The 19,028-nt window shown below is 35.3% G+C and overlaps 1 protein-coding gene across 1 annotated transcript in view; it reads right to left on the bottom strand.

The window, feature by feature from the left end:
• The window catches only part of DYNC2H1 (dynein cytoplasmic 2 heavy chain 1), a 385,005-nt gene that overhangs the window by 224,468 nt on the left and 141,509 nt on the right, over window positions 1-19,028 (bottom strand). Inside the window, exons 66-70 of the mRNA XM_030918805.1 lie at window positions 7,700-7,863; window positions 5,610-5,729; window positions 4,904-5,038; window positions 3,398-3,541; window positions 1,151-1,240 (exon numbers count right to left, since the gene is read on the bottom strand). Of these exons, the coding sequence (XP_030774665.1) occupies window positions 1,151-1,240; window positions 3,398-3,541; window positions 4,904-5,038; window positions 5,610-5,729; window positions 7,700-7,863 (653 nt within the window). The remainder of the gene's footprint in view (window positions 1-1,150; window positions 1,241-3,397; window positions 3,542-4,903; window positions 5,039-5,609; window positions 5,730-7,699; window positions 7,864-19,028) is intronic.

Here is a 19,028-nt window from a genome sequence, read left to right as displayed (position 1 = left end):
TCCTCAACAAAATCACAAAAATTACTAACCTGTTCTAAAAATATATTAACTGTATATTTTTCAACATTGTCTAAGAAGCCTATATAATTGAACCATAATAATTCTCTCTCTCTCAATTAATTGCCTTTACAAAGTTCTTCTTCAACATTATGTCTTAAGCTATACCCAAAGATTGCTATTTTAAAAAAAAAAAAAAGCCTGGCCGGGTGTGGCGGCTCATACCTGTAACCCCAGCACTTTGGGAGGCTGAGGAGGGCAGATCACATGAGGCCAGGAGTTCGAGACATGGTCTTGAACTGACCAACATGGTGAATCCCTCTCTCTACTAAAAATACAAAAGTTCGCCAGGCATGGTGGTGCATGCCAGTAGTTCCAGCTACTTGGGAGGCCGACGCAGGAGAATGGCTTGAACCCATGAGGCAGAGCTGGCAGTGAGCCAAGACTTCGCCACTGCACTCCAACCTGGGCAACAGAGAGAGACTCTGTCTCAAAAAAAAAAAAAAATTCTAAGTAAAAAAAGGCCTCTGTGTTTTCTAATATCTAAAATTTCTAAAATACTGTCCAATGTGTGTTCTCTTCTGGAACATATGTAATATGAAAACTTCTGTAAAAAACTTCTTTCATAACTCAGGCTCAAACACTAGTTTACTTCCTAATGCTAACAATGCAAAATAATTTTGTTCCTCAACCCCAGAGACATTGGACAATGTCCACAGACATTTTTTTATTCTCACAATTGATGGGAGGGAGTGCTGGAAGGCAAAGATGCTGCTAAACATCCTAAAATGCACAGAACAACATCCCACACAACAAAGAATTATGTAGCCCAAAATGTCAGTTGCTGAGGATGAGAAAGTCTAGCTATATAATGAGCTACATAATCCACTGTCATTATCTCTTTTGGTGACCACTGGATGTTTAGAACTAAGTCAGCTAACCCAGTGTTTGCTTTCCCCTCTTCATTTGTCACTTTTTTTCCCACTAAAACCAAGAATGCTATAAGACATTCCAGTTAAATTTTCTGGAAAAATATGAGAAATACCATTTTAATACCTTTCCAGTAGGGAAAGAGTTATACTATAACTATAAATATTATGTTAAATCACAGAACAAGTAGCATTTTATATTTGAAAAATATGATGCTTCTTACCTTAAATAGACAACGACATATATACTCATATACCATATGTTTTAATGAGCTGATAAGTGACTGGATTCTCTGTTCTGTATTTTCAGAATCCTGTAGATTACAATTAGAAATTCATTAGGAAATTTATAAACATTTAAAAAGTACTTCTATAAATTGTTCCTCCAGATTCAAAGCTGATTCTGAAATAAGTATCTTTTACCATCAAATTCAAGGGACTAAACAAGTGCTTTAAACTTGAACATTAATATAATATAACAAAAGACATACCTTTCTTTAATGTATAGAGTTAAAGCTTTCAACAAATGAAAATTACAATCAATTCCCAATAATGCAACATAAGTTGAATTTTACCATATCACTTTGATTCCTATTGGCATTAAAAATACTATCTACATCAATCTAGGTTAAGGCCATTTTAATTATTTGTATTATAATTATCAATCCAACCCTAAAACAATATGACAAGAATACCTTATAAAGAATTTTCTCATTCTCAATATGGGAACCTCAATGATCTTAAATCATGGGCTGCAGGATGAATAAGGATGAACAATAACTTTGAAATTGATGCTGTAAAAACTCACATACAATTTCAGTTTTTGATCTGATATAATAATTCCATTTTGCAAGACTGTAATAATTGAAAAACATGTTATTAGTGTTTATTTCCTTTGATTAAAGAAAAATTGTTTGGTATAGAAATGCAGGAAGGGAAGGTTGTTCAACCTGTCCTTTTCCCTTAGTGTGATGTAAGTTTTACATCTCAGAGAGCATTTGGAGAATACATGACTTGCAAAGATCAATTCTGGTCTAACAATTAGATTAAATTTGCTTGCTTCCTTATGATTTATAAATTAATATCAAGAAAAAAACCTAGTAAAACAATTTTAATGGCTTAGAAAAATACATCCAGGATCAGCAGAGAAATGTGTGAAGTTGGTTTAAAGAAAGCATTATGAACTGGAACTCAGATGCACTAATCGTAGGCTTCTAGCCTTGTAGTAGTATGTTCTAACCAAGACAACTAATCATTACTTTAGATAGCATATACTTGTATTCATTTCACTACATGTTAACAAAGATCACATGTGAAATTGAGACTTGGATTTCCTAAAAGTCACTCTATAATAAGACACAGTACTGTACCTACAAGATCCAGTAGATTTTCTAAACAACAGAAAGAAAGTTTTGTACTCTACATAGATTTGTGACTGCTTCAGCCAATACAATACAGCAGAAATGACACAGACCTAAGGCTGTGTTTTAAAAGGCTATTCAGTTTCAGCCTTATTCACTGAAATACACAGTTAGTGCCCTGAGCTAAAAAATAAGAAGTCCATCCATCTACTCAGTGCTGGTAAAAAGCCAAGCCTCCTGCAGAGGTGCTGCAGTTGGCAGTCCTGTCACCAAGTCCTCCCACCCACAGCACCAGACGGGCAAGTGAAGCACCTGCCTTACTTAGCCCCTCAACTCTCAAGTCCTCCCAGCTGAGGTCCTAGACATTGTGAAACAAAGAAAGTCATCCCTGCTGAGTCCTGACTAAATTTCCAACAGAATCAATAAGCATAAGAAAATGGTTTTAACCGGCCAAGTTTGGGATTAATACGATACTCAACAGAAATAATTAGAACAATGTGCATATATAGGAGGTGGTTAAATAAAGTATGGTATAGCCTCACCATCTCTTAAAAACATTAAGTTTATATTCACTGATAGGAAAGTTGTCCATAATACACTAATACACTTTTAAAAGCACAGTATTGTATCTTTTAGTTAAAACAATTTGTTACCCTTTAATATATCCTTCTCTCCATTAAAATACATGCTCGATAAAGCAGTGGACACTTGTATCCCCATTATCTGGAAAGTTACGGCCTTAAACAACAAGGACATATAATAAAATGTTAAATGTTGTTTTCCCCAGGTAATGATATTATGGGGATAATTCTTATTTTTATACCTTTCAGAATCACTGGGTTTTTTAAATTATTATCAATTACTTATTCATTTATACTCAGAACATAAACTGTTTTCATTAAAAAACTGTCACATTGGGACACCTTGCTAACAATATAAAAAGAAATTAACTAACTAATTTCTTTATATAGCTTAAAAGTGTTACATGTGGTCTTTTGGAACATAATTCTATGAAAGTTTGCTTAATAATTTTTATTATAAATCAAGTACTCTCCCTAGTAAAGTGATCCCTGTAATTCAATGTCAGGTACAGGGTAACCAACAGCTTACCTGTTTGTTTTGTAGAGCTCGTTGGAAAAGTCGGAGAAAAGCAGCCAAACTAAAACGGTACATGTTATTAATTTTGGACAAATCAGAAATAATGAAGTACATCTTGCTGGCACTCTCAGCCAGGGGGAGATAGGCATCCCGTTCCTATGGATCAAGAGATCGGTAGGGGATAGGGTGGAAACACCTTAGAATTAGTGCTTTACTGCCACCTAAAGACTACAATGCACATATCTACCCAAGTAAAAAAAAAACCTTACTTTTCTATACACATAAAACAAATGAAGATGATGAATCATGGTTTCTAACTAAAAAAGATAGCAAAATCTAGTTTTTCTTCCTCATTTTTATAAAACTGCAGACAATATATGTCTTAGTCTATTAAGGCTATCTATAACAAAATACACTAAATTGGTTCTGCTTTTATATAACAGAAATTGATTTCGCCCAGTTCTGGAAGCTGGGAAGTCCAAGATCAAGGTGCCAACAGATTTGGTGTCTGGTGAGAGCCTGTTTCCTGGTTCACAGAAAGAACTGCTTCTTGCTGTGTTCTCACATGCCGGAAGGGGCTAACAAACTTCCTTGGCCCTCTTTTATAAGGTTACTAATCCCACTCATGAGCGCTCTGCCCTCATGACCTTGTCACATTCTAAAACCTCCACCTCTTAATACTATTACACTGGGGATTAGATTTCTACATATGAATTTTGGGGGTGATGAGGACACACAAATATTCAGACTATAGCAATATATTTTAAATACCTTTCTACCTGTCAGTTGACAGAGCTAGAAGGGGTTCACAGATTGGTCTTAATGAGGACCAAGAGCACTAGTATCAGGGGAAAGTGAGTAAGATGAAATGGTAAATATTTGTGATCAGAGAATAGATGATCCAATTTTACATTTCAAAAGAGAATCAATTAAGGTAACGCAAGATAGCATAGCACTATTAGGCTATCTCTGATGTGGAGAAAAGTTCGAACTGAGTATAGGATGGGTGACAATAAGAACACTGATGGAACTAGAGGTAGAGAAGACAACTCTAACAGGTGTCCAAGTTAGGATAATAAAGTACCCAGCACTGTTCATTGTAAGCATGAAAAGAGCCAATAACTATAGTTTAGAGCTTATAACCCTTTTAATTAGTATATTTAACTTGCCTTAACTTAAGAAAAGTTCTAAGAATAGCAAAGATATTCTGTAATACTCATTTTCAATATACTCATTTCCAATTTCAGTACAAAATTGCAGCTCTATCTTAGATCTAACATTATGCCAGAAGTCAGTAGAAGGCATCAGGGTATATTGACAAACAGTCCTTATCCTCAATGTGCCAACATCTGAATTCCCTCTCTACAATAATTAGAATCAAACCCAACGTTCTGATGTTTTTGAATAGCTCTTTTTAACATCATCTTTCCCCTGAGGACCTGATTCTACATTTTCTATCATATTAACCTAAATGTTCAAGAAAACATAATACAAAATTACAAAGAAGGAAATAATTACTTGATCAAGGGAAATTTGGAGTTTGTAAGATTCTTTAAGTGACTCTTGAATAAGTGCACTGCTTGCTTTTGTCTGATTCAAAGACTCAATCAAATCCTTATTTTCCAAAATATTGCCTTGAGATGTGGCAAGTGTCTGTAGGGAAAGTTAACAACATGAACATCATTATACATATAAAAATAACCAATTAAAGCAAAGCCCATATTAACTGTCATTCATTTGATGTTTATGGCAACTTACATTATTTTAGAAGAATTTCAACATTTTATAGCCCTCTTAAAGTTTTATTCTATTTTTATTATAGCCTTCTTATATCAAATGAATTAATAAATTATTTTATGAAACTATATCATTATCAAACATAGCAAGGTATTAATTTTGTCAATTTAATAAAAAATAAAAACGACTTAAAGTTACAGATTTAGTCATAATTTCCTGCTTTTAATGCTTCTTGAAATCATGAGCATATAATTAAATAGTAAAACAACACAAATTAGTTAAAAATTGCTTGTCTTAAACATTGCTCATTAAGATCTTGTATTCCAAAAGAAAACTCCCCTTATTGTTAGAATTTTGACTGTAAGATATACACTCATATGCCTTTGGAAAAAAAAATCTGAAGATACTATTAATTTTCTAAACCCTACTATATGTATTCATTAAAAAAGGTAATATGAAAAAATAACCTAAATAGCTAGACTTTTACCTCTAGAAGAGATTCTTCGAGCTTTGCTAGCTGTATTTTCTTATCTTCTTCCTGTTGTAATAGTTTTGTTTTCTGTTCTTCTAAATCAGGTTTCTCATGCTGAATGGTTAAAGCTAAAAGCTTGGGAAAACAAAAAGACAAGGTACTTCTAGCAATAAGGCTTACAACAAAATAAAAACTTCCCGCAAACAGGCCTTGTGTTTGACAGACTATTAGAAATATGATACTATGTTATCTCATTTCATTCTTTCTAACTAACTATGAGATACCTTCAACAATTACATTTGATGAAAAAGCGACAAAACAAATAGTTAAGCTGATCAGCAAAATAGTAACTACTGTAGAAAAGCTGTAAGAAAGTGCATTACTTAACATATCAATATGTAATATTTAGTTTTAAAATAAATATACTAAATTATGAGAGCTAGTATTTTTTAATAGTAAGTATTCACATTAACAAATAAAAAGAGCCGGGCACAGTGGCTCACGCCTGTAATCCCACCACTTTGGGAGGCCGAGGTGGGCGAACCACGAGGTGAGGAGTTCCAGACCAGCCTGGCTAACATGGTGAAACGCCGTTACTACTAAAAATACAAAAAATTAGCCAGGCGTGGTGGTGGGCGCCTGTAATCCCAGCTACTTGGGAGGCTGAGGCAGGAGAATGGCGTAAACTCGGGAGGCAGAAGTTACAGCGAGCCAAGATCGCGCCATTGCACTCCAGCCTGGGCAACAGTGCCAGGCTCCGTCTCAAAAAAATAAAAATAAAATAAACAAATAAAAAGATAAAATACTATGCCATCAAAACCACAATGAGATACCACTTCACTCCCACTAGAATGACTACAATTAAAAAGATACCTAACAACCAGAGTTGGCAAGGATATGGAAAAACAGGAACCCTCCTACATTACTGGTGGGAAAGTAAACAATGCGGCCACTTTGGAAAGATATGTTTGTTTCTCAAATTGCCAAACATAAAGTTACCATAAGACCCAGCAATTCCACTAAAAAAAACATTGAATTGTACATTTTAAATCAGCAAATTGTATGGTATGTACATTGTATCTGTTAAAGCTGTTATCTGTGAAGCTGTTGAAAAATGCTGTCAAATTGTTAACTCTGAATACTAAAATAGAGAAAAACATTGGTAAAAAATACGTAATTCAAAATCTGCTGTAAAAACATCTTCATTTCGTTCTTGCTAAAGTAAGACCTACATAGCTCCTTTTTGCAACGACTGTGGAGATCTTTTAGATAGAAGGAGCAATTCTGTCAATTAATTCTGCCAAGTTTTGAGTGATTGTCACGTTGTTTTATTTAAAAGAAGTATCAAGTCAATCAAAAGAGATTGTTCATAAAAATATACTTGATGAGCCATACATATGCAAAGAAATATTTTGAAAGAACAATGTAAAAAATTACAATCAAGTAAAAATTGCAGCAAATATGTATGCCATCATATAAATCAAAAAGATGAAAAAATCTACTATTGTTAGATGAGTAAAAAATAGAATGATACTCCAAAAGTCAACTGGCATTATATATTTAAAGAGGAAAAATGAGTTAGGAAACATATAAGTATGGACATGAAAAATCATTTTGAAATGTATGTAATAATTCTAAATTGTAATGAGCCATCTGAAGATAAATAGACTTCAAAGATGCCATGTGTTCTAATGGTTAAAAAAATGCTGGCTCAGGAATCAAAGACTGTTAACTAGCTGAACAAGTCAATTAGCTACACTTTTCACAATTAAATTTCAGTTTTCAAACCAAAAATATAACGCAGATTATCTTAATCTCTATGATCCATCAATCTCTCAAATTCTACCATATATAACAGAAATAAACTTTAAAATTAGAGTTATATTAAAAGAAGCAGCAATTTGACATTAACATTAAATGTATAGGTCCAATACATATGAGAAATGAAATAAGCCAGAATGCTTCACTCCAACATACAAGTATATTTTCAAAATCATAAATTTAAATACTAAGTAGTCTAACAAAATAGCTTTTAACTCAAAATGTCTAATAAGTATATAAAGCTCCTAAGGAGTCCACGGTAAATTTTTATTATCTGTGTATACCTGCCCTCGTAATCCACTTCTTGTTGTAGTAAAGTTAACCTCAGTAACAATGGAAGCTGCATCCGGTGGAATAAAAGGATTTGGGTTTCTTGTTGACAAAAAGAGGCGGAATTCTTCATTGTAGTCAATAATTTTGTCACCTATTTGTACCACATAACGTGGTCCTATTTTTTAAAAAATAACACAATTAGTTGGTCTGAATCTTCTGTATTTTGCTACACAATATTTGAAAATATAATTTTAAAGTACTTCTAAATATAGGCTTTTCAACAGAGTCTAAGACAGTAAAAGTTGGGCTACCTGAGATACTGTTGGCAGAATGTTCTATTAATCAGCACTTATGCAAGCAATGATAAATAATATTCACTAGAAGATCCTGGGATACTGAAGCACCCAAGGAATATCTATTCACATCCAGTATGGTTTTAACATTAATATGTTTCATATTACAAATTTCTCTGAAATGGCTGATTATAGATGACAAAAATAGAAATCCTCAATTATATCTTTACTTCTAAATTCATCATTTTAAAAGTGGTTATTGCACTAGTATTTAAGATACAGTATTTAAAAACAGAATGATGGTTAAAAAAACAAAGATTATCAACATGTGTAAACTGAAAAATACACATTATCAACAAAATGAAAGAGCAACCTACAAACTTGGAAAGAGTTATTTATAAACCATACATCAGATAAGGGGTTAACATCCAAAATGCATAAAGAAAAAACTCATACAACTCAATAGCAGAAAGACGAATAACCTGATTAAAAAGCAGGCAAAAGACCTGAATAGACATTTCTCCACAACAGCTACATGAAAAGATGCTCAACATCACTTATCATGAGGAAATGCAAATCAAAACCACTATGAGATATCACCTCACACCTGTTATGATGGGTATTATCAAAAAGACAAGAGATAACAAATGTTGGTGAAGGTATGGAGAAAAGGGAATTGTTGGTAGGAATGAAGACCAGTGCAGCCATTATGAAAAACAATAGGAAGGTTCCTAAGGAAATTAAAAATAGAACTACCACATGACCTAGCAATCTTTTTTCTGGGTATCCGCCGAAAGGAAATGAAGTCACCACCTCCTACAGATATCTGCACTCCCATTTCTTCACAGCATTATTCACAGCAGCCAAGACATGGGAACAACCTAAATGTCCATCAACAGATCGGATAAAGAAAATGTGGGTCAGGTATGGTTGCTCATGCCTGTAATCGCATCATTTTGGGAGGTTGAGATGGAAGGACCACTTGAGACCAGAAGTTCAAGATCCATCTGGGAAACTTACTGAGAACTCATCTTTGCCAAAAAAAATTTTTTAATTAGCTAGGCATGATGGTATGTGCCTATAGTCCAACATACTCAGGAGGCTGAGGCCAGAGGATCATTTGAGCCCAAGAGTTCGAGGTTACAGTGAGCTGTGATCACATCACTGTACTCACTCCTGGGCAATAGAGTCAGACCCCGTTCTAAAAAACAGAAAGGAAAAGAAAAGAAAACATGATGTGTATACACAAACACCCACACACACACAGTGGAATAATATTCAGTCATAAAAAAGAAGTAGATCCTGCCATTTGCCATAACATGTATAAACCTGGAAAACATTATACTAAGTAAAGTAGGCCAGACATAGACAGAAAATTGCTGCTTGATCTCAAATATACAGACAGAGAATAAAATAGTATTTACCAGGGGTAGGTAGCAGGCGAACGAAGGAGGGGATGGGAGATGTAGTCAAAGAATACAAAATAGCAGATATGCAGGATGATTAAGTCTAAAAATCCAATGTACAACATCAGGACTATAGGTAACAAAACTGTATTGCATTTGGGATGTTTTGCTAAAAGAGTAGAGTTTAGCTGCTCTTCAAACACAAAAAGGGGGCTAGCTGTGTAAATTGATAGATACGTTAATTTGCTTTACTACAGTAAAGCATTTTATGATCTATATGTATGCCATAATATAATGTTGTAAACCTTAAATATGCACAATAAAATATATTTAAAAAAAACACACCAACAAAAAAGTTGAAAGTTAAAGAATGGAAAAGTACATACCATGTAAATACTAGCCGAAAAGTTAGTGTAACCACTCTAATATCAGACTCTAAAACTTGAAACATTTCTAGAGATAAAGAGCATTTCATAATGATAAATAAGACAACTGAATAGAAAGATAACACATTTCCAAAAATGTATGCATCTAATAACAAAGCTTTCAAAATATTTAAAACGAGAACTGATAGAACTAAAAGACAAATTCAAAATCACAGAAACTTTAGGATATTTATCTCAATATATGATAAAGCAAAGAGAAAAAGAGAAGTTAGGGCATAGATTTGAACATCACAATTAACAAACTTGACACTATTAATAAACCTGTACAGAAAATTAAACCAAGGAAGAGCAAAATTCATGCAATTTTCAAGTTTCATGAAACATTTATAAAAATTAACCAAATGCTAGATCAGAAAGACGGCTCAACAGAATTCAAAAAATTAAAATACTTTACAATAAGTTCTATGACTAAGTGGAGATAAGCTACATATCAATAACAAATATGTAACTAGAAAATCTCCAACCACCTGAAAATTAAACAACAAAATGCTAAGCAATTTATGAGTCAAAAAAAGAAACTAAACCCGGGGTAGGAAGATGAAGAAGGGCTTAAAGGAAAATTAATAGACATAAATGCATATATTAGAAAAAAGAAAAGACTATCAATATTTTGATTTTCCATTTCAAAAATCTAGAAAAGACCAAATAAAATCTGGAGAAAGTAACAGGAATGAAACAATAAAGAGCAACATCAATATTAAAATATAGTACAGAAAATCAACATTAAAAGTTGGTTAGCTACACATAGACTTGGGAAATATGGGAACATTAGATAGTGGAGATTCCAAAAGTGAGGGTGGATCACGGGCTAAAAAACTTCCTCTTGGGTACTATGTCCACTATCTGGGTGATATGATCAATAGAAGTCCAAACACAGCATCATGCAATATACCCTTGTTAAATAAACCTGCAAAAGATTAGTAATATTGATAAATCCCTATCAAGACTAATCCATGAAAAGGATAATAAAAATTATCAATATCAGGAAAAATGAAACACCATTACAAAGCCAACAGACACTGAAAAGATGAGAATATTATTTAAAATATATACTATGCGATAATTTCGATAAAACAGACAATCACCTAAAAAATATAACGTAACCAAAGCTGACAGACACACAAAAAAAACACAATACGAGCAAAACAAAATAAACCCAGTGTTTAAAGAGCCATAGCTCACGTTTACCAGCTCTTTACAATGAAAGATAGAACATCATGGGAAATTGTGCATTGTGTCAGTAAAAAGGAATTAATAGAGGCTTCTTAATAGGATTTTGGCTTGTGTTAGGTGATTTATAAATAATTCAAGAAAAATGTACTTTTCCTGGGAATTGGGTATGATCAGAAAGAGCAAACAATGGTTTGATATCATAATTTTTATGTAGGAGGTAAAAGAAATGGAGTGGGACTAAACTGTAATTGGTAAAGAAGCAGGAGTCATATTAACTGGGATAAGAGAATGTTTGGTTATTTTTGTGTTATGGAAAGTATTCCTGTTTTTTGTGCTCAAACATGACTGTGGTCAGAGAGTGACCTCTCTAATGTTGGTGTTTTGTGAAATGATTTATGTTCAACAGGAGTACACAAAGGCCAAGCTATTAGAACCTGGCCAGATCTCAGTCTAGAGTAGTTAGGTGCTACTTTTTTTCTTTCTCATTTGCTCAAAGTACAAAAAAAGCAAAACTTCTCTATGCTGTTATAAGTTAGGAATGTGGTTATCCTTGTGGAGCAGGGGTGTGCTAAATAAGAGGGCTTCTGGAGTGCTAATAAAGCTCTTATGTCTTGGTTTGGGTGTTTATACAGGTGTATTCAATTTGTAAAAACTCAGTAGCTATAAATTTAGGTATTCTTTTCTTTATGCATATTTATATTTACATAAAAAATTAAAATAAAAAATAAATGGTGTTCTTTGGTGAGTAGAACTAGTCATGGGAGGGGAGGAACAGAATGCTGCTGCACTTCTGTATCATTTGACTTTAGAACCCATGCATGTACTACTTTGATACAACATTTTTGAAAATATTTTAAAATAAATATTTTATTGTCTAAAAAAGACTCTTCAGTAAGTGTCATCTCTTACAGAAAATATCAAATGTAGAACTAGAGAGACCAACACAGTCTTAACTGTATGAATTCTTAATTTACATTGGAATTAACTTGTGATGCAGTTAATTTTGATTACTTTTTTCCTCGGAACACAAAATCTGTGTTGTACTTTAGATAACTAAAGACAGAATGATTAGGCACAGGTACAAGATTTGGTCTCTGGATCCTTGCCAGGGAAACGCCAATTTACATGGCTATTGTTGTTTTCTGAACCAACATCAGGCTTGGGTATTTTTTGTTGTCGTTGTTTGTTTTCTTCAGTCAACATGCATAACAGAATGAATATTTGGGGTGCTTGGATACATGAATATATTTAGATGCATTCATAGTGATATCTTTGGTTACTTCTATAACAATCAGATAAAGATTCAGGCAAGATCAACCTATAAGGTATACCCAAACACTATCAATATTTACAGCTGAAAGAAATGTATTATGACAGAAAGTGAAAAAGAATCTGTGTTTTTACACCAGGCAGGGGTGCTCCACAATTTCATCTGTCTGAATTTTGGAAACTAATGCTGCTTGAAGGTTTACTATGACCATTCAAATTTAAACCAGGCAGTGGCCACCATAGATTCCATAGTACCTGACATAACAATGACTATAAAAACTGCTGTCATAACTGATACTTAGTATGTAGACTGGGATATTGTTAATTATTAATAATTATTTATTTTTTATATTCTTTTGGGAAGAAGACCAAAATCAGTTCAGCTATTATAAGCAGGACCCCTTTATAGGTCCAAACTCTTCAGAAATATATTATCAACTGAGTTAGATGAATTCAAGTACCATGAGAACCTCTACATAGGTCCAAATTCCATTCCATTATATAGATACAATTTTGATAATGGTCTCCAGTGGGAAAACTTTTCACATCGTATTGCATACCACTCAGGCACAACTAACTCAAGATGAATGGGACTTAATTAAAGGCAAATCTAAATCTCCGGCACCCAAAGAAGGAAATAAAGATTTCACAAAGAGATATCCCACAGCCCATTATAGACAAACTGCTTACTTTACAGCCACTGAATACAAAGAAAGAAAGATAACTAACATCTGAATACCCTCTTGGTCTATAAAAAGCAGCATGTTCCATCCCTGGAAATTTTACCATAGCCCCTATATCTTGTACACAAATGTGGCTAGGTTTAAATCACAGCCCTTGCAAGAGGCAGCTTTGGAAGTAATTGAGGCAACTGTAAATCAATCCTTGGCTTTGGTCCCTATATCCTTCAGGTACACAGAATTACAGATATCTACAAATAATCTCACAGATGAGCAAATCCAATGCAATGCTATACCCATCAACTAGCCACAAGTACAATTTCTGGCAATCGATAGCATTGGATATTCTGTACAATGAGCTCACTTCAAGTAGTGTTCCTGGCTAGAAAATATGCCACTCTGAGACCAACTAAAATATACCTGTCCAGAGACTCATAGGTTGGAACTAGGGAACTAGCTTAAGGTCTCTCAACCTTAGCACTAGTGACAATTTGTGCTGAGAAATTATTTGTTGTAGGTAGTTGTCCTGTCCATTTTAAGATGTCTCTAGCATAGTGGCCCTTCACTCCAGCTGTGACACCCAAAAATGTCTCCTGACATTGCCAAATATTCTCTAGGAGACAAAACTGCTCCTAACAGAAAAACACTGATCTACCGGTCTTCGGGCCATTGGGTCACCCAGATGCAATTGGACTACGAAAGACACATCCATATGAAGAAATACCTTTTGAAAACAGAGACAACAATCAATCACAAATTTAACCTTTATGTTGCTTATACATATATGCCTGTCTCTGAAGCACCCATGCCTAAAGGGAGGCATCTGGACTAAAAGAACCAACCACAAATGTTTAGCTGTCATCTCTAGTATAATTCCTGGTTCCATACTCAAACTCAACATGGAAATAAAACAAACATAAAGGACTGGAATGCTTAATAAAAAATACTTTTGATGTCTGCTGTTCATAAAACTTAAAACTATTAGCCAACTACACTAGCCTCTACCTGAACAACTTCTATACAGTTAGCTGGTCCAATTGTCTTCAACTATTTACCAACTGCAAATTGCCACATCTACCTTCTGCCTTGGCTGAGCTCCTAAGCACATAGGAAACAAAGTGGAAAAAAAAAGAGAGAGAGAGAGAGAGAGAAAGAAAGAGAATTTGAATTGGACCATTTAGTCCATTTACATTTAAGGTTAATATTGTTATGTGTGAACTTGATCCTGTCATTGTGATATTAGCTGGTTATTTTGCTCGTTAGTTGATACAGTTTCTTGTTAGCATCAATGGTCTTTACATTTTGGCATGTTTTTGCAATGGCTGGTACCGGTTGTTCCTTTCCATGTTTAGTGCTTCCTTCAGGATCTCTTGTAGGGCAGGTCTGGTGGTGACAAAATCTCTAAGCATCTGATGAAACTTAGTTTGGCTGGATATGAAATTCTGGGTTGAAAATTCTTTTAAGAATGTTGAATACTGGCCCCCACTCTCTTCTGGCTTGGAGAGTTTCTGCCGAGAGATTTGCTGTTAGTCTGATGGGCTTCCCTTTGTAGGTAACCCGACCTTTCTCTCTTAGTCTGATGGGCTTCCCTTTGTGGGTAACCCGACCTTTCTCTCTGGCTGCCCTTAACATTTTTTTCCATTCATTTCAACTTTGGTGAATCTGACAATTATGCATCTTGGAGTTGCTCTTCTCGAGGAGTATCTTTGTGGCGTTCTTTCTATTTCCTGAATTTGAATGTTGGCCTGCCTTACTAGGTTGGGGAAGTTCTCCTGGATGATATCCTGAAGAGTGTTTTCTAACTTGGTTTCATTTTCCCGCTCATTTTCGGGCACCCCAATCAGACGTAGATTTGGTCTTTTCACATAATCCCATATTTCTTGAAGGCTTTGTTCATTTCTTTTTCCTTTTTTTCTCTAGACTTCTCTTCTTGCTTCATTTCAGTCATTTGATCTTCAATCATTGATACTCTTTCTTCTAGTTGATCGAGTCAGTTACTGAAGCTTATGCATTTGTCACATATCTCTTGTGTCATGGTTTTTGTCTCTATCAGTTTGTTTATGGCCTTCTCTGCATTGATTATTCTAGTTACACATTCTTCCATTCTTTTTTAAAGATTTTTAGTTTCTCTGCACTGGGTACGTAGCTTTTGGATAAAGAGTCAAGACCCATCAGTTTGCTATATTCAGGAGACCCATCTCACATGCAGAGACACACATAGGCTCAAAATAAAGGGATGGAGGAAGATCTACCAAGCAAATGGAGAACAAAAAAAAGCAGGGGTTGCAATCCAAGTCTCTGATAAAACAGACTTTAAACCATCAAAGATCAAAAGAGACAAAGAAGGCCACTACATAATGGTAAAGGGATCAATTCATCAGGAAGAGCTAACGATCCTAAATATATATGCACCCAATACAAGAGCACCCAGATTCATAAAGCAAGTCCTTAGAGACTTACAAAGAGACTTAGACTCCCATACAATAATAATGGGAGACTTCAACACCCCACTGTCAACATTAGACAGATCAACGAGACAGAAAGTTAACAAGGATATCCAGGACTTGAACTCATCTCTGCACCAAGCGGACCTAATAGACATCTATAGAACTCTCCACCCCAAATCAACAGAATATACATTCTTCTCAGCACCACATCGCACTTATTCCAAAATTGACCACATAGTTGGAAGTAAAGCACTCCTCAGCAAATGTAAAAGAACAGAAATTATAACAAACTGTCTCTCAGACCACACTGCTATCAAACTAGAACTCAGGACTAAGAAAATCAATCAAAACCGCTCAACTACATGGAAACTGAACAACCTGCTCCTGAATGATTACTGGGTACATAACGAAACGAAGGCAGAAATAAAGATGTTCTTTGAAACCAATGAGAACAAAGATACAACATACCAGAATCTCTGGGACACACTGAAAGCAGTGTGTAGAGGGACATTTACAGCACTAAATGCCCACAAGAGAAAGCAGGAAAGATCTACAATTGACACTCTAACATCACAATTAAAAGAACTAGAGAAGCAAGAGCAAACACATTCAAAAGCTAGCAAAAGGCAAGAAATAACTAAGATCAGAGCAGAACTGAAGGAGATAGAGACACAAAAAATCCTACAAAAAATCAATGAATCCAGGAGCTGGTTTTTTGAAAAGATCAACAAAATTCATAGACCGCTAGCAAGACTAATACAGAAGAAAAGAGAGAAGAATCAAATAGACACAATAAAAAATGATAAAGGGTATATCACCACCAACCCCACAGAAATACAAACTACCATCAGAGAATACTATAAACACCTCCACGCAAATAAACTAGACAATCTAGAAGAAATGGATAATTTCCTGGACACTTACACTTTCTCAAGACTAAACCAGGAAGAAGTTGAATCCCTGAATAGACCAATAGCAGGCTCCGAAATTGAGGCAATAATTAATAGCCTACCAACCAAAAAAAGTCCAGGACTAGACGGATTCACAGCTGAATTCTACCAGAGGTACAAGGAGGAGCTGGTACCATTCCTTCTGAAACTATTCCAATCAATAGAAAAAGAGGGAATCCTCCCTAACTCATTTTATGAGGCCAACATCATCCTGATACCAAAGCCTGGCAGAGACACAACAAAAAAAGAGAATTTTAGACCAATATCCCTGATGAACATCGATGCAAAAATCCTCAATAAAACACTGGCAAACTGAATCCAGCAGCACATCAAAAAGCTTATCCACCATGATCAAGTGGGCTTCATCCCTGGGATGCAAGGCTGGTTCAACATACGCAAATCAATAAACGTAATCCAGCATATAAACAGAACCAAAGACAAAAACCACATGATTATCTCAATAGATGCAGAAAAGGCCTTTGACAAAATTCAACAGCCCTTCATGCTAAAAGCTCTCAATAAATTCGGTATTCATGGAACGTATCTCCAAATAATAAGAGCTATTTATGACAAACCCACAGCCAATATCATACTGAATGGGCAAAAACTGGAAACATTCCCCTTGAAAATTGGCACAAGACACGGATGCCCCCTCTCACCACTCCTATTCAACATAGTGTTGGAAGTTCTGGCTAGGGCAATCAGGCAAGAGAAAGAAATCAAGCGTATTCAGTTAGGAAAAGAAGAAGTCAAATTGTCCCTGTTTGTAGATGACATGATTGTATATTTAGAAAACCCTATCATCTCAGCCCAAAATCTCCTTAAGCTGATAAGCAACTTCAGCAAAGTCTCAGGATACAAAATTAATGTGCAAAAATCACAAGCATTCTTATACACCAGTAACAGACAAACAGAGAGCCAAATCAGGAATGAAGTTCCATTCACAATTGCTTCAAAGATAATAAAATACCTAGGAATCCAACTTACAAGGGATGTAAAGGACCTCTTCAAGGAGAACTACAAACCACTGCTCAGTGAAATAAAAGAGGACACAAACAAATGGAAGAACATACCATGCTCATGAATAGGAAGAATCAATATCATGAAAATGGCCATACTGCCCAAGGTTAATTTATAGATTCAATGCCATTCCCCCCATCAAGCTACCAATGACTTTCCTCACAGAATTGGAAAAAACTGCTTTAAAGTTCATATGGAACCAAAAAAGAGCCCGCATTGCCAAGATAATCCTAAGTCAAAAGAACAAAGCTGGAGGCATCATGCTACCTGACTTCAAACTATACTACAAGGCTACAGCAACCAAAACAGCATAGTACTGGTACCAAAACAGAGGTATAGACCAATGGAACAAAACAGAGCCCTCAGAAATAATACCACACATCTACAGCCATCCGATCTTTGACAAACCTAACAAAAAGAAGAAATGGGGAAAGGATTCCCTATTTAATAAATGGTGCTGGGAAAATTGGCTAGCCTTAAGTAGAAAGCTGAAACTGGATCCTTTCCTTACTCCTTACACGAAAATTAATTCAAGATGGATTAGAGACTTAAATGTTAGACCTAAAACCATAAAAACCCTAGAAGAAAACCTCGGTAACACCATTCAGGACATAGGCATGGGCAAGGACTTCATGTCTAAAACACCAAAAGCAACGGCAACAAAAGCCAAAATTGACAAATGGGATCTAATTAAACTAAAGAGCTTCTGCACAGCAAAAGAGACTACCATCAGAGTGAAGAGACAACCTACAGAATGGGAGAAAAATTTTGCAATCTACTCATCTGGCAAAGGGCTAATATCCAGAACCTACAAAGAACTCAAACAAATTTACAAGAAAAAAACAACCCCACCAAAAAGTGGGCAGAGGGTATCAAAAGAAGACATGCATACAGCCAACAGATACATGAAAAAATGCTCATCATCACTGGCCATAAGAGAAATGCAAATCAAAACTACAATGAGATACCATCTCACACCAGTTAGAATGGCAATCATTAAAAAGTCAGGAAAAACAGGTGCTGGAGAGGATGTGGAGAAATAGGAACACTTTTATACTGTTGGTGGGATTGTAAACTGGTTCAACCATTGTGGAAAACAGTATGGCGATTCCTCAAGGATCTAGAACTAGAAATATCATATGACCCAGCCATCCCATTACTGGGTATATACCCAAAGGATTATAAATCATGCTGCTATAAAGACACATGCACACGTATGTGTATTGCAGCACTATTCACAATAGCAAAGACTTGGAATCAACCCAAATGTCCATCAGTGACAGACTGGATTAAGAAAATGTGGCACATATATACCATGGAATACTACGCAGCCACGAAAAAGGATGAGTTCGTGTCCTTTGTAGGGACATGGATGCAGCTGGAAACCATCATTCTCAGCAAACTATCACAAGAACAGAAAACCAAACACTGCATGTTCTCACTCATAGGTGGGAATTGAACAATGAGATCACTTGGACTCTGGAAGGGGAACATCACACACTGGGGCCTATTATGGGGAAGGGGGAGGAGGGGAGGGATGGCACTGGGAGTTATACCTGATGTAAATGATGAGTTGATGGGTGCTGACGAGTTAACGGGTGCAGCACACCAACATGGCACAACTATACATATGTAACAAACCTGCATGTTGTGCAC

This window comes from Rhinopithecus roxellana, chromosome 15 (assembly GCF_007565055.1).
Source record: "Rhinopithecus roxellana isolate Shanxi Qingling chromosome 15, ASM756505v1, whole genome shotgun sequence".
NCBI classification, from domain to species: Eukaryota; Metazoa; Chordata; class Mammalia; order Primates; family Cercopithecidae; genus Rhinopithecus; species Rhinopithecus roxellana.
Note: the sequence above shows the minus strand (reverse complement) of the source record. Positions and strands in the feature narration are given on the sequence as shown.